Source organism: Pongo abelii, chromosome 5 (assembly GCF_028885655.2).
Source record: "Pongo abelii isolate AG06213 chromosome 5, NHGRI_mPonAbe1-v2.0_pri, whole genome shotgun sequence".
Lineage (NCBI taxonomy): Eukaryota > Metazoa > Chordata > Mammalia > Primates > Hominidae > Pongo > Pongo abelii.
In genome coordinates this window covers 76,624,833-76,641,623 of record NC_071990.2, presented here as the reverse complement: position 1 = coordinate 76,641,623, position 16,791 = coordinate 76,624,833, and the positions used below count along the sequence as shown (strand labels likewise).

Here is a 16,791-nt window from a genome sequence, read left to right as displayed (position 1 = left end):
GTTATATCCTCAACAAGAACTGAATATCAAATAAGAAAATCAAAAAACAAAATAAAGAGAAAAGGAAAACTTCATTAGATTAAATGATTAAAGAAGAGAGACGTTGTTGTCAAACTCTAAACTCATTTATGATATTTAGAAGTCTAAATCTGAAGATAAACTACAAAGAGAGACACAAATTTGGTCATATGAATTACTGACCATACCTTACAATGCCTTTCACATTTATCCCTTTGTTTCTATTCCCTTTACCACTAACCTAGTCTAGGACCTTATTAATATACTCTGTGAAAAATGTCTAATCTGATCTCCCTGACAGATTTCCTTGCTTCTAACCTCTTCTCCTCCTTAACTTGCATAACTGCTGCTAGACTGATGTCTGAAATATTCCTTTTATTACATTGAGCCCTGTTCAATGGCTTTCAAAAGATTCCTACATCTTCCTCTTGCCATTCTGAATATCCACTCCCGACCTTTTCCAGCCCACCTCCTTGTGCAGGAGGCTGAGTGGTAAGAACTGCATCAGTGGCATCCCTTGCCTCTGGCTTCTGGTTATGGCCAGCCAGTGACGAGGAAGAAATCAGAGAGAGAAGAGAATGCTGGCAGAAAATTTACAGACACACCTGCAGAGTCTTTAAGGCCTATTGGCCTTCTTCAGCTTCAGCTCAGTTCCTGCCTGACTGTTCTTTCCACAGGGCCTTCTCTGTGTCTGGCTCCTGGTCTCCTCTCACCCCTTCTGGCCTCAAGGATATTTTTAGCACCCCACTGTTACTGAACCTGTGGGGTACTACACTCTCCCTTGTGGTTGCTCTTATACTCTTCACACAACTTCATAAATAATCCCTTTGGTGAACTTTGCACAAGTTACCCTACTATGAGAGAGTCATCTGTTTCTTGCTAGAACTTTCACTGAGGCAGAAGCCAAACTAACTAATCCAGACCTTTCACCTTCTGACCTTTCTGACCTTGGCCCCCATTATTATTATCCATGATTCCATGGCTGCCACCATGCCTCTTCCTCACTGCATATCAACCACACCCTACTCATTCGGATTCTGACCCTAGCCTTTCCCTCTTGCTTGGAAGAATCTGCCTTTTCCACTCCATCTATCCAAATGCTACTCTCTTTCAAGCTCTAGGTGGAATCCCACCTCACCAGGATGTCTTAACAGACTATTTGAGTTTGCAGCAATCTCTTCCTGCTTTGAACTTTGTACTCTGTTTGGTACTTAGATTTTTATTGAACAGTCTCTTGCTTTCTCCAGTTTTCCTGTAGGAGTATAAACTCCTCAAGGTCAGGAACTGTTTCATACTTTCCCACCTACTATACAAAACTGAGCAAAATCCTCATATATTTTGTTAATCAATTATGTCTATCAAGCCACTCTTTTATAGATTTTTAAAAGATATTGCCAGGAGAAATAATGTGACTAAGGAAAATAGTACTAGAGTATTACCTTTGCTCACAAAACACAGACATATTGATTCTTCTCATTTAAATATAGGATAATACTTTACTGATGCTTCCATTTTCAAAAAATAAAAAGAAAGCAACGCAGGGTCCATCCATAAGGAAAAAAAAAATCAACAGAATGTACCAAATCTTGACAGACAACCATTAAAAATTATAAGAAACAATTACCCAAGCCAGAAAGAAAACGTAATAGAAGCATTTCATCTATTCCTGTGCCTGCCAGCATTGCTGGAGAGAAAGAAAGGAACATGAAACAAACATTTTACATTAGCTATGGTTACCAAGTTGTTTTCAAAAAAGAAAGAAAGAAAAGAAATTATCTTTTACTTTAAACCTTTCCAAGAAGACAAAACAAAATTTTCTCACCTGACTAACCCGTAAGTCCGCCAATTTCAAATGACTTTGAAATAAAAGCCAGTGGAAGAACTGAGTAGCTCAGCTTCCCAAATTACAGATCCTCGGTGATGGTATAGATTGCCAGTTTAGTGGCAGAATCACATCTTTTAGTAAAGGACAAGAAAACATCATCCCACAGAGTCCTGCACAAAATGGACTGTTGACTTGTAACTAATGCAATAGCCAGGATTTTACTAGCTATTCTTCTTGGTTACTTTTTTTACAGCAAGACAGGGAAGGAGATGAAAGTGATATTAAGAGGAAGGAGATCTTACTATAAACAAAGATCTGTAAAGTAAAAAACAAATTGTCTAGGCTATAAGTGCTATAATGTTTGATATAATGAGAGTTGTTAAATACGGTCTCCATAAAAACCATTTATTAAGTACATAGTATAATACCAGAAAAAAATAACAAGAATAGCTAATTTCAAATTCCACTATAGCAGCAAAATTTCTATCTGGCCTGCGTGGACCACTGTAGTCATCCTTGTTTACAATTAACATCTGTTCTGATTGGCCAGACCCTGTGGCAGGCTGATTGATAATATTTTGTATATTACACATTAACAATATGGCAGAATTGGGTGTGGCAGAAATATGTAGGAGATACTATTGGCTATGACTAATTCTAGATAACTGTACTGTAAAACAACAGAACACCTAGCCATTACCCTTGGTCTGCCCATCATCCTGAGCCACAGAAAATTAGATCAAATATATTGGTCAACTGCTACTATATTATACTAACACAGACACAATGCTTTGGGACCTAATCGCTTATAGTAACAAACCTTTCAGTGAGTTTCAGAAGATATTACTACCACTGTTGCAGGACTTTTCCTTAGTTCAGCTAAAAACAGGGTCCTTGTCTGTCCCACAGCCATGAAAATTTAGGCTTGCAGATGGTTGGAAGGCTGAGTAAGGCAGGGTTTTATCAGGTGGAAAGGAAGAAAAAGGGGAAACAGGCACACTCACCTAGCTAGACTGCTTCGCATCCACAGCTTGAATCCCAGGTTCTGCACCAAAAGAGGATGGGCCAGGCTCCTCCTTGCTGCAAATATCATGAACTTCCAGAGGCTCTACCCCAGTGGACAGGCTGGTTGGAGTTTTTCCAGGGACCACCCCCCCCCGACTTGGCTGTCTCATTCACCACTCTAAAGAAGTACATCTAACAGCTGTTGGATTAAGAATAAAGACAAAGACCAATCTTAAGTGCTTCCTGCTGACAGGGGCTGCTGTTTTGGGGAAACAGCAGTCAGAGCTTCCTCAGAGGCCTATTTAAGGATTCCCAGCAGAAGGGGCCGTTGTCCGAGGCTCTGGTTGCACGACTGTTTGGAGTCTGATGGCCCTTTTTGCCAGCATGTTGGGCTTCTGGGTTCCTTTCCCCTGAGCCCAATCCCAAGACAACCAGTTTAAGGCTTGGGAAATTAACTCTTTCCAGTTTGGAGGATGCATCTCAGGGGAGCATATTACCTATCCGTGAAGAGAGAACAGAGGAGGAGAAAGGAAAAGAAGGCATTCTTTAAAGGAGTCCCAGGGGTTCAGGATGCATTTGAAAGGGGTACAGACTGAAGATGAATGGCTACCCATCTAGAAAGAGGGGAGCAAGCATCTCTGGTTTCCTTCTCTTCCTAACATATGCCCAAGATACATGAGGGAGAGAATGAAAAGCATCCTCTTTCCCTCCTCCATCCTTGCATCCCCGAATCCCAGTGACCTTGTCAGGTCCCACCATGAGTGCCAAAACAGCTTACACCCATCAAGCAGACAGGGCCTTAGAGAATAGGAATGATCTGCTCTCACCTATGTCTCTATCCCTGCTACTGTCAGTAGCCTTGGAATTCCCTAGACCTCATTTATACCATAGATATTAACGTGCCCTTTATCCATGAAACAGGAAGCTTGGGGTTGGCTTAATCGGCAGGAATCAGCCATGCTCACCTGCACTGTGCCTTTTAACCTTTGTTTTCATTTGCCTCTGGATCCCTCAGATCCAGTTTTCCTTCCTAGGGCTTTTATCTAAAGCTTGGAATTGAGTTTGGGAAAAAATATGTCTCGGGGGGTTACATGGACTCCTTATCATAAGCCAAACGCTAAGGTGAAACTGTGGAACTGAGTCCTCTGAGAGAGAAAAGGATGTCTTGTGACACACCAAGATAACTGGTAGCTATAGTTATGCTTGCTAGAATTTGGGTGCATGGTGCTTGGCTTTGGTTAGTTCCCTTGGTCTTACTTCCCCAAAAACGAAACCTCTGGGTGATGGGCACCCTATTTATTCCCTATTTATTCCATCACCTGGCAGGATTTGCAGGATAATTGCTCAGAACCAGAATATTGATCCAGATTTCTACATTACCCATCCCTCTTGTTCTTTCTGAGCTGCAGCCAGAGATTGCTGGTTGGTTCACAGGAACAAGCAGGGTTAGTCTAAAATATAGGCAAAAACTTAAAAACAACTAATGAGTTTAGAATTTAATGACAAATGTATGATAAGTTTTGAAACATAATTTCCCTCTCTCCAGTCCTCATTTTTGTTAAAAACAAAATCATAATAGGACTGAGTTGTTTGCAAATAGACTTTGGTTTTATACTTGGCCTAATTATTTGAATAAAGTGCAGCAAGAATAATTATTTCTACATAAGCCTTTTGGATTGGCTTTGATGGAAGTCTGTTCCACAAGGAATCTCAGGTGAGACCTTTTAATGCTGATCCCAGCTCTGGGTTTGTATCCTCAAATACCTGTGAGTTGGGTGATCTCCTCCTCTTAAGGTCCTATGATAAACTTGGAGCTCCTGGACCTGTTAGAAAGTGACATTCTTTACTGACCATAGGTCAAGAACCCTGTACAGGGACTGCATAGACAAGGGTATGAAGCCAGTTTCCCCACTGAGTTTTATTTGTTCTGTAAGTCGAGATTGACTCCTTAAAGGGAAGCATACACTTTCAGTCAAACCCTTGATAAAATACCCAATTTTTCCAATTGTGTCTTGTTGCAAAAGAAAAATGGATTCTTATTGCACTGATGCAAACAACTATATTGCCGAAAGTTAAGAATACTCACAGATAGTTTCCAAATTCTAAAGGAACCAGGCAGAGAGAAACAAGCATGCTCCAAATTTTCACCCCAGGAGTATACCTTACTTAATTTTTTTTTTTCTTGAGACAGAGTCTCACTCTGTCGCCCAGGCTGGAGTGCAGTGGCACGATCTTGGCTCACTGCAAGCTCCGCCTCCCAGGTTCAAGCCTCAGCCTCCTGAGTAGCTGGGACTACAGGCACCCACCACCACGCCCGGCTGATTTTTTCTATTTTTTAGTAGAGACAGGGTTTCATCATGTTAGCCAGAATGGTCTTGATCTCCTGACCTTGTGATCCACCTGCCTCGGCCTCCCAAAGTGCTGGGATTACAGGTGTGAGCCACTGTGTCCGGCCCTTACTTAATTGTTAAAGGCTATAAATAGTTCAAAATAAGTTTCCTTGACTCTGAAAAATAAAACTAGGATCAGCAGTATTCCAAGAAAAAGTCAAAAGGTTGCTTCAGCTTTCTGAGTTCTGTCCATCTAATTAACTCTGGTTTGATATTCGTGAGCATTTCAGCTTCTCATGAGTCCTGTACATTTTCCTTTATTCCAATGTTACAATCTCCAAGGTTAACAGAATCCTGTATTTGAGAGCACCTGTTAAAGTCCTACAGCTTATTATAAACCATCTTTTGAAAAGGATAAAAACAAGACACCAATTGTCTGTGAATAGCAAAATGTCCAGCGTAGCTACAGTTAGAAACACAATTGACAAATTTGGTTATCTCCGTGGTTTACAATAACTTAACAACCTTAATTATGATTGACAGCATACATTTAGAGATTAGAATTTTTGAAATCCCATAGAATTTTGGAACATAGATTAACATTATTTACCAAGATATGAACTAAAGAAGAGTGAACATCATTTTGACAATCCCATGTACCTAAATAAGTCAAATAATCCTGTTTACCTCTTTTCTGGACATTCTAGGGTCTCTCTGGACTATCCAAAAAGCCAGGTGTCAGGAAGGACAATTTTGAAACTGAAGTTTGATTTTGAGAAGCCTTTTAAATATGTCTAAAGCACTCGATATTATGAAATATAATTCCAGATTGCCATAAATTATTTATTGTGCCAAAACGTTGACTCAAAAATCTTAAAGAAGCAAAAACCTTTTATAACCCTTTACAAATTTTGCCAAAGAGCAGATTAGTGCCTGAAGAAAATTTTGTTATGGTTTTATCTCAATGCTCAATTTATGGAAAAACCATATAATACCTTTTTTTGAATAGTCAATATGTTCACACAAAGAACCTCTTCTGCAAGAGTAATTTCCACAATTCTTCCAGCACTTCTTTGAACCTTCAGCTTTTTTCTATATAATTTAATATACTCCTTTAACCCTAGGCAAAAGTTTACTTTTCCATGCCTTCTTATAACCTTTTACTATAAAAAAACATGTTACTATTCTTACACCCCTTACATATAAATTTAGTTTCAGTAGTTTCAATTACATGTTATAATGTTAACTCCTAACAATTTTTAACTTTAAGGTAAAACCTGGTAATTTACTTTAATTGTGTGCTGACTGCAGCCGAGGTTTGCCTTTTTCGTTAAGGGTGTAATTAATTCCATATGTCCGCAGGCATTACCTATTGTGAAGCCAACAAGACAGTTCTGCCACAGAGAGGCACAAGAAAACCCAGTCACTGCATGGGGCTATTTAAGAGACAGATTTAGAAAAACATGCAGATATTGAATCAGAAAAGGCTCATTCCCTAAGGCAAAGTCTTGCCACTGGAGTTACAAGCCATGCCCTCAGGATGTATAACAAAATGGAGGCTTGATTTCACAACCAAAACTTTGCAGAGAATACAGTGATAGTTGCTGGGGGTGGGGGTCTGGCCTGCTAAAGGGGAAAAAGAACTTTAAAGGTTAACTGCAGACAGGGTGGAGAAGAGAAAAGAAAAAAAATCATTTAAAAATGCCTAGGGAAGAACCTCTTACTCTTATGCAAGTTCCTCCACCAGGGAGAAAAGTTTAATTACTGTCCGATGGAGCTGAACCCCTTGGCCAGGGAAGCAGAAGGCTGCTGTGGTGATGCATAGCTGGGAACAAGCCAGACAGCTGTGTGGGACCCTTGGACCATGCGTCCCAGCCCCAGCAGGGAGGGGAGAGCAGTGGGGAGCTGCTGCTCACTACTCCTTTTTTGATCCTGAGAATGGAAGGAAAGGGCCATGAAAAGGCCCAGGAGCAATGGGGTATGGGGGCATGGTTTCCTCCACCCTCAGAAGTCCAAGGATGAAAAGGCTTAGAAGCATCAGTGAGAGGCTTTGAGTCCCCATTTCACTCACCACTTCTCAAGCCCCACGTTGGGCGCCAAAAAATGTTGCAGGACTTATCCTTAGTTCAGCTAAAGACAAGGTCCTTGTCCGTCCCATAGCCATGACAATTTAGGCTTGCAGATGGTTTGAAGGGTGAGTAAAGCAGGGTTTTATTGGGTGAAAAGGAAGAAAAGGGGAAAATAGGGACTCTTGCTAGCGCAGAGTCCCTGCTAGAGTGCTTCCTGCATGCAGCTTGAATCCCAGGTTCCACACAGGAAGAGGAGGGGCCAGGCTCCTCCCCACTGCAAACTGCACAAACTTCCCAAGGCTCCATCCCAGTGGGCAGGCCGGTTAGAGTTTTTGGGGGGACCTCATCCCACTTGGCTGTCTCACCGCTACTCCTTTCTAAGTAAAGCTTGTTAGAATGGGTCAATATTATACACAAATAGCTCTACCACCATGACCTTGGATCTGCTCCTAGAATCTCTTCCACACCATCGTTCCATGGCACTGAGAACCTACCCCCAACTTCTTGGCTGATTACCATTACAGGCAATGGCTGTGCCCAGAATACAGATTTAGTAAATCTGTATTACCCAGAAATCTACCTCTTTCCCATTACTGTAACCACAAGAGTTACTTTATTAGATAAGCTTAATGACTCTGGATATGCAGGCTTGAGGGTCTGAGATTTTAGTAAGAATATTTCAGTCACAGATCATGTCATCAATTATCTCTGGTGTCAGGAACACAGTGTAAGTGGAATGGAACTATAACATTAGGCCCCAAAGACCAGCTTTGCCTACCACAGAACCCCAGGACCACAAAAAAACAGGATGCTTACGGAAAACACTGGAGTCAAACATAACCATTTTGGAGAGTTTTTTGAATTTTTCCTCAATGAGAATATATTCAAATATTACTCCTGTAATTTAAAAATAGGTCAATCCAGTTTTAAGGTATGCTTTTCCTATAACGTTTAGGTCTACTCAGTATAAGAAATTTAAATGTATGTTCTCTACTGTCATCAAGTTCTCTTTCACCACCTCTTCCTTCTTTTCTATTGTACTAATAGAAAAGATGAAATATCTACAGAGAAGACATTGGGAGAGCCTGGTGAAACCATTGTCATTTCAGCAGGTAAGCTTAGATCTAATTTCTTTGCTTCTAAACTTTCATTCAAATCATCATGATAGCATGTTATTTATAAAACAATTCCTAATTAAAGATAACATTTATAATGTACTTTCTCAAAACTAGCTTATATTTCTAACTTTATAACATAATTTAAATTTATTGCATAAAACTTGGAAAATACAGAAAAGAATAAAGGTAAAACCAAACCACTCAATATCTTACAGTTTGGAAGCAACCATCATGAACATTTAATGCCTATTTTCTGCCTTCTTTCTTCTATTATATACACATACTACTGAGACCATATTTACTTAGAGTTTGTATCATTTTTTTCCACTTAACCTGATGTAAAGGATATTTTATAGTTCACTAAAATTTCTTCAAAGTTATCATTTTAATGACTTGCAACATTCTTTTGCATCCATACGGATGTCATCAACTTAACCATTGCTTCATTGTATCTGACATTACAAATAGTGTTTTAATTAAGATATTTAAACATAAATCTTTGTCAAATCACTAATATCTCAAAATAGATTACTAAGTCAAACACTATGGATTTTAAGGCTTTTAATAAATTTTGCCAAATTTTTTTTTCCAGAAATTTTGTTACAATTTAAATATCCCACTGGCAGAAAAGACAAGAACCTGTCTCATTGCAGCACTTATCAATACTGAATATTACTATTTATTCTAGAGTTTGCCAAAAGGCAGAGGAAAATCATTTCTCCTGTGTTTATTAGATGTTTGAAATTTCTCTTTCACTTATATTTCTATTGCAGTCTTCCCATTTTCACATATAATCTAAGAATACTTTTAAATATACAGAATAAAACTATTATCTGGGCAATGTATTCCCCAGTTCATTTGATTTTTAGTAATGTGAATAATGTTTTAAGAAATTAATTTTTGATGACTTAAAATGTAGAAATTGAGAAAATAGATATTTGTAAATAAATGATATTAGTTTCCCATTTCTTCCTTTACTGACATTCAGAGAAAGCTGGCTGTGCCTATATTTCAGTTTTCTCCTAAGTTCAGCTAATTTATCATTTCTAGACTGACTTGTAGCTAATAATAGTACAAGCCTAGTTGAATTTTAATTATAAAATAACAGTAAAATGCATTTTTAACAATAAAAAGAAGAGCTGCATTGTTAATTCCCCCATATAAACAGCTCAAATTTGACCTGTGACACCTAATATCAAGTCTTATTCAAAAAGGTATTATTTAGAGGAGGAGCATATAAACATGGAAAAAGATGTTTTGTACTGACTTCATTTTAATATGGGAAAACAATCAAAATTAATAAGAGAATTGAAATTTGTATTTCTACTTTAAATTTGAAGTTAATATACTTTAGCTGATAGAAACTTTTGTAATAACAAGATTAGATTTAGTAAGTTAGAGTAAGTTAAAATGACCCCTTTCTTATAAATTATTTTTCATTTTTTTAAATAAAAGCTTTGAGGGACCAGTGGACAATTGATATATTATAATATAATGTATCATCACCATATATTTGAGTTCTAGCAACAAATGTTTTAGAATTATTTCCGCAGTACTTCTGGACACCTCCAGTTGAAGTATACATACAGAACAGTTAAGATTAGATTTTGATTGGAAAATGTTACTAGGTGCCTAGGTGTGAAGGAAGAGTGAGAAATCTCCAAAAGAGGCTGAATGCACTCAAAGATAAACCCAGGCTACCTAATAATTGTTTTTAGGTGTAATTATGTGAATAATTTATCTTTTCAAGGCAATAAAATGGAAGGATAGCCAAATAAAAATTTGTTCTTCTAGGATACTAGCTAAGCACTTTTTTATTGTAACAAAAATTGTAGCATAAACCCATTATTCATAGAATTACAAAGTTTGAAGACGCCTTACATTGGTAATAGTCTGGTGAAGTCCAGAGCACAGAACACATCCATCCCAATTGCTCACAGCAGGATTCTTCAATGAGGGCAGAAGGGGAAGATGCCAGGGACCACATCCTTTGAGGTTCTGATATGCCACAGGATATGTACTTTATTAGCCAAAAAACTGCCTTGCCTAGGTGATTCTGATACCCACTCTCATGCCCCCACTAGGAAGCACAATTCCACACCCAGGGCAATTACTTCACAGAGCCTCACAGTGACAAGTAACCACTTATGACTGCAGATTCCCAGGTACCACATACTCTTCAGGGAATAAGGAAAGATCGAATCATTTTTCAGTATATCCTGTTTTCTAAAACACAAGAATAAACTAAGGCATTCTATGTTTTTGTCTAACTAAGGTTGAAATGGAAAGTTGTTTCTGGCTAAATATAAACCAATTAACTATAACACTATTTTCTCTGAGCATTTTTTAAATAATAATTTATTACAAAATAGAAATGCATTTGTAGGCTGGGCACGGTGGCTCACGCCTGTAATCCCAGCACTTTGGGAGGTCGAGGTGGGTGGATTACCTGAGGTCAGGAGTTCGAGACCAGCCTGGCCAGTAAGGTGAAACCCCATCTCTACTAAAAATACAAAAATTAGCCGGGCATGGTGGCACACGCCTGTAGTCCCAGCTACTCAGGAGGCTGATGCAGGAGGAAGGCATGAACCCGGGAGGCGGAGGTTGCAGTGAGCCGAGATTGTGCCACTGCACTCCAGCCTGGGCGACAGAGCAAGACTCCGTCTCAAAAAAAAAAAAAAAAAAGACATGCATTTGTATTACAATAATGCTTTTTCCTTTGCTTGAATAGAACCCAGACTTGCACTCTATGAAGATCTTTAAAAATATCAAAACATTTGCCACATATTTGAAATGGTTTATGGTGATCTGTTCTAAAAGAAGTGAAATTCATAGCATCTTAATGTTCTTTCATCTCTTGGATTTTCTGATTAAAATCTTATGCCTCAATGATTGCTAAAGCAATCTACATTTTAAAGACTTGGGCAGTATTCTAAGAAAACTCTCAGAAGAGCAAATTCAAGGTAAACATCTGCCTATGTGTCCTTTATATAGTGTCATAAAGAAAAAATTAATCAGATTTCATCTGGCAAAAGCATTTAACTATAACACATACAGGGAAGCACCAAATTTGGGTCCTTAAGAGAAAGAATGAAGAATTTAAGACAGAGTATGAGTCATATTTTTTCAAGAACATATTTACATGATCTTAAAAAGATGAGTTCAGAAGACACCTAATATCTGTAAATTCCAGAATGACAGAAAAAGCATATTGAATTTTGACCTCGTTATAATTTAAACTCCTCCATTCTCATTTTTGTGTCTTTAATTTTTAAAATTTTCACAGATGTTGCCAACGTCTCACTTGGGCCTTTCCCTCTCACTCCTGATGACACCCTCCTCAATGAAATTCTCGATAATACACTCAACGACACCAAGATTCCTACAACAGTAAGAAGTTCCTAGAGTCGATCTAGCTCTTCATGTGCCTGTTTTTGTTCTTTAGCAAAACAGGGAAAGAGAACAGATAAACCATCCATTAAATAATATTAGTGCTGTATTTTTGTGACTCTGGTTAAAAGTCAGTGACTTTGTTCTGTTCTTTATTCTCACTTCTTCCTAGGTACTGAGGGGGGAAGCATAGCTTGAGACCTAGAATAAAGGGGGAGGAGTTACAAGAAACAATTTAATTATAAACTGTGGAGTGCTGGGGCCCTTTTTCCCCAGCACCTAACAAAACCATGTATATATATATGCTCTCCAGGTGTTAGAATGAATGAATCAATCAATCATGAAGCTCTTTCGCCACTGAAGTATAATTCCATGTTGACAACAAGAGTGAAGGTTTTGTTCTCAGTTATGTCTGGGATGAATAGGTCAAATAGATATCAAAATGATCAAAATCCTGTGTGTAAAACTAGGGAAAAATAAACACAGTGTTCTAAGGCAAAGAGGAGCACTGGCCACCACTCTGAGTACAAAGGTATGTGGGATGAGAGGATAGTTACAGAATTTAATTGTGGAAGCAGGGAAACACTGTCCTCATTGTTGACAAAAAGTGTCCAACTCTGTAAAATAGTTGAAGAGATTTATTCTGAGGCAAATATGAGTGACCACGGTCCATGACACAGCCCTCAGGAGGTACTGAGAGCATGTGTCCAAGGTGGTCAGGGTGAAGCTTGGTTTCATAGGTTTTAGGGAGGCATGAGACATCAATCAAATACATTTCAGAAGTACGTTGGTTTGGTACAGAAAGGCGAGACAATTTGAAGCGGGGAGGCTTCCAGGCTATAGGTAAATTTAAACATTTTCTGGTTGACAATTGGTTCAGTTTATCTAAAGACCTGGAATCAATAGAAAGGAAATGTTCAGGTTAAGATAAAAGTTGTGTAGACCAAGGTTCTTTTGAAGTGTCATAGTGGCTGCCCTTAGAGACAATAGAAGACAAGTGTTCCCTATTCAGACCTCTAAAATGTGCTAGACTCTCAGTTATTCTCTTCAGGATCTGGAGGGCCTGAAAGAAAAAGATCTAGCTATGTTAATAGAGATTCTTTACAGTGCAAATTTTTATCCACAAAGGATGACTTTGCAGGGCCATTTCAAAATATGGCAAAGAGACATGTTTTGGAGTAAAAACATGTTGATTTTCTTCTTTGTCATGTAATGTTATGCCAGAGTCAGATTGGAAAGTAAGTCACACTATATAGGGTTAAATAAAATCCATCTGATGAGAATTTATGGTGTGTAGGGCATGACTCCCCAAACCCCTTAGATAGGAATTTGGGCAAGATAAGAAAAACTCAGAGCTTAGTCCTCACTCATTAGCCATGAGTGTAGAGCTTTGGCTGCACAAAGTAGGCAGTAGACCCCAAAGGAGGCAGCAGTATAAGGAGTGGCAGACTAGAACCTGGCTTCTCACACTGCCACTACCACCAGACCTACCACCCCTGGGGCCTGAGAGGTGACTACTCTAACCCTTTCCCCTTCATTACAACCTCTCTCCAAGGCACAGGTCAAAGTTTCAGGGCAAAGGCACAAAGTTCAGCCTCACCAGCTCTACAAGATAAATCAGAGATTAGACCCTGCTGGCCATCCTATCTGCCCATTAGGCCACATGGTTCCAGGTTTGGTTGAACTGCTGGCATGAACAAAGAATGAAAATATTGTATTTCAGCCAGGCATGGTGGCTCGCACCTGTAATCCTAGCACCTTGGGAGACCAACACAGGCGGATCACTTGAGCCTAGGAGTTCAAGATCAGCCTAGGCAAGATTGGGAGACCCCATCTTTACAAAAAATTTAAAAATTACCTGGGCATGGTGGTCCATGCCTGTAGTCCCAGCTACTTGAGAGGCCGAGGAGGGAGGATTGCTTGAGCCTGGGAAGTTGAGGCTTCAGTGAGCTGCGATCACCATTGCACTCCAGCCTGGGTGACAGAGTGAGACTCTGTGTCAAAAAAATAAATAAATAAAAGAAATAAATAAGATATTGTATTTTTCTGAAAAACGCTCTTCCCTCAACAGTGAAAAGTACTGTTGGAAAAAATTGTTAACCATAATTCAGTGTATATTCACTATAAAATTTCTAAGACAACTCATCTGTCATCTCTTTTCTCACAACCCCTGTGTCCCATCTTCTTCAAAAGCTAATATAAGTTCCTCTCTCTGGTTAAATATACCCAGAATATTTCATTTCACAGTCGTTTAAATGTTCCATGAAACTTCCAATTTGCCTAACAAAATGGTAAGCTTCTAAAGAATACTGCATGTCAGACTGTTTAGTGTCCCATTGATCCTAGCACCATGCTACACCCATACAGATGCTCAATGTGTGTTTTTTTGAACGAATGAAAATCTTTTCAACAAACATCAGAAGTCTTTTAAACGTGAATCCACATCCTCCTTGTGTCCTACTAAAGTTAGAGAGCGGCTGTAGTATTGTCCATGCACATGGCAGAGGGGAGTTTGTGACAAGAAATGAGGAGGAAATACATCTGCTACCATTTATCCAGTTGAGCTCTGTCCCTCAGGGCAATTTCTATTAACTGTTCTCTTCTTTCAGCTTCTGTAACTCTAATTTCACTATAAGAGACCATGTATGTAACCAGAGATACTCAATTTTCTGCAGAGATAATTTTACTTTCTTAAGAAAACTGATGGACCTTAGTATCTTCTGGGTATCCAAGGTTGAAAACTCTGTCAAACCCAAGTTTGAAACTGAGCTCTGGGCTTGCTCTGTGCCCTGGAAGCCCATATGAATTCAGAGCAATAGGAGACCCCTGCTGGTTTCCAGACCAACAGGCAAGATGGATGACCTCTTGGCCCTTAGTGATGGAGACCAAGTCCGGATCCTCAGAACCATGCCTCTGTTCTTAGCCACCTGCTTCCAAAGGTGGCCCAAATACATCATTCCTTCTGAGAGAAATTTCAAACTTTCTCTTGGCTTGGTGGTATTTTCTAACTAGTTTCAATGTGAAATTTAAGCACAAATTTTCTCATTAAACCACTCTAGGCTCTTCTCTAAGTTCTAGTTAAAAAGATTTTGATTGCAAAACACTTAAGCCTTCATAATCCACTTCTTGAGATAGTATCAACATTTATTATCTAAAATAACCATTTATTTGTGGTTTAGGTTAACAGAAGTCCTTTTTTTTTTTTTCACTCAGGAAAGAGAAACAGAATTCACTGTGTCCGAGGAGCAGAGAGTGGACCTCAGCGTCTCTCTGGTAAACCAGAGGTTCAAGGCAGAGCTTGCTGACTCCCAGTCCCCATATTACCAGGAGCTAGCAGGAAAGTCCCAGCTTCAGGTGAGTAGACCCGGCCCATACAACCACACCTCAAGCTGTGACTGAGAGGTGGGAGCCGATAGGACATAAACCCTTATGGCGAACAGTTCCAGCTTCTCCTGGCATTCATGTTTAACCATTTAAAAGAAAACCAAAATTACAATGGGCCCTAACATGTTAGAACAAATGGATCTCCAGGAAAGTTTTTCATTCCAGCTTTTCTATTCTCAAAACTTGCAGTGGTCCCCACCTGCCCCCTCTATCCACAGTTTTGGTTACCCTGTCAACCACAGTCCAAAAATATTAAATTGAAAATTCCAGAAATAAACAATTCATTAAGAAGGTCAATAGTAGCCTAACATATGTCACAATTTCTATACCATTTACCTTACTTCACCTCATCACATAGGCATTGTACTGAGAGAGAGAGACCACATTCACATAACTTTTCTTGTAGTATATTGTTACAATTGTTCTATTTCATTATTAGTTATTGTTGTAAATCTTTTACTGTGCCTAATTTATAAATTAAACTTTATCATAGGTATGTGTGTATGGAAGAAAAATGTAGTATATATGGGATTAGGTACTCTCCACAATTTCAGGCATCCATAGGGTCTTCGAATGTACCCTCCACCGAGGATAAAAAGGGACCACTGTGTTTACATTTCTCTTTCTTCAAAAATTAGTAGGTTTTGCCAACCGCAGTGGCTCATGCCTGTAATCCTAGCACTTTGGGAGGCTGAGGCAGGTGGATCAGGAATTCGACACCAGCCTGGCCAACATGGCAAAACCCCGTCTCTAGTAAAAATACAAAAATTAGCTGGGTGTGGTGGTGGGCGCCTGTAATCCCAGCTACTCGGGAGGCTAAGGCAGGAGAACCACTTGAACCCGGGGGACAGAGGTGGCAGTGAGCCGAGATCGTGCCACTTCACTCCAGCCTGGGTGAAAGAGTGAAACTCTGTCTCAAAAGATAAGTAAACAAAAAGTAAAATAAATAAATAAATAAAAATTAGTAGGTTTTAAAATCTCATTTAACTGAAAGACATTATGCAGATGCTCTATGCCTAGATAACCATAATGGTGATGGTTTCACTGGTATATACTTATAGACAAATTCATCGAGATGTATATATTAAATATGTACAGCTTTTGATATGTCAATTATACCTCAATAAAGTAGATTTGAATAAAATAAAATGACTATGTAGGCACAAGTAGAGAAGATGCTGGGTTAAAATATAAAATCTTAATTCATAATACTTTGTCTTTACATAATATTTCCATTTTTACAGTTTGATGCAATTTAAAGACATAATATTTTTCATGGGTGATAAGAGGAAGGCAATTATATTGTCCACATCATCAATTAATAAACTGAGGAGCTTTCCCAAGATGTCTCTCCCATCTCCGACCTTTGTTATATCTGTCTGTCTCTAATTAAATTCAAATCTCTTCAATTCCCTGCAGGATAAATCCAGCTACTATGCTGAGTGTGGCATCTATATACCATAATAAGATCTCTGCCTTTTTTTTTTTTTTTGAGCCTCACCGTATACCAGTTCCTTATCATCCCCCTCCTTTTCACTCTAGTTTCCAGGAATGCAAACTATTTCCAATTTGTCCCCCCATTTAGCCTTTACATGTGCTGTCTGCTCTGTCTAGAATGCCCTTCTCCAAGTCTTGTTTTATATACTTCAACA

The 16,791-nt window shown here is 38.9% G+C and overlaps 1 protein-coding gene across 2 annotated transcripts in view; it reads left to right on the top strand.

Annotated features, from left to right (window-relative positions):
• The window catches only part of IMPG1 (interphotoreceptor matrix proteoglycan 1), a 161,307-nt gene that overhangs the window by 45,473 nt on the left and 99,043 nt on the right, over positions 1 to 16,791 (top strand). For both annotated transcript variants that reach the window (XM_009242015.4, XM_002817076.5), the window contains 3 exons: positions 8,295 to 8,359; positions 11,652 to 11,755; positions 14,969 to 15,109. In XM_009242015.4, the coding sequence (XP_009240290.4) occupies positions 8,295 to 8,359; positions 11,652 to 11,755; positions 14,969 to 15,109 (310 nt within the window). The remainder of the gene's footprint in view (positions 1 to 8,294; positions 8,360 to 11,651; positions 11,756 to 14,968; positions 15,110 to 16,791) is intronic.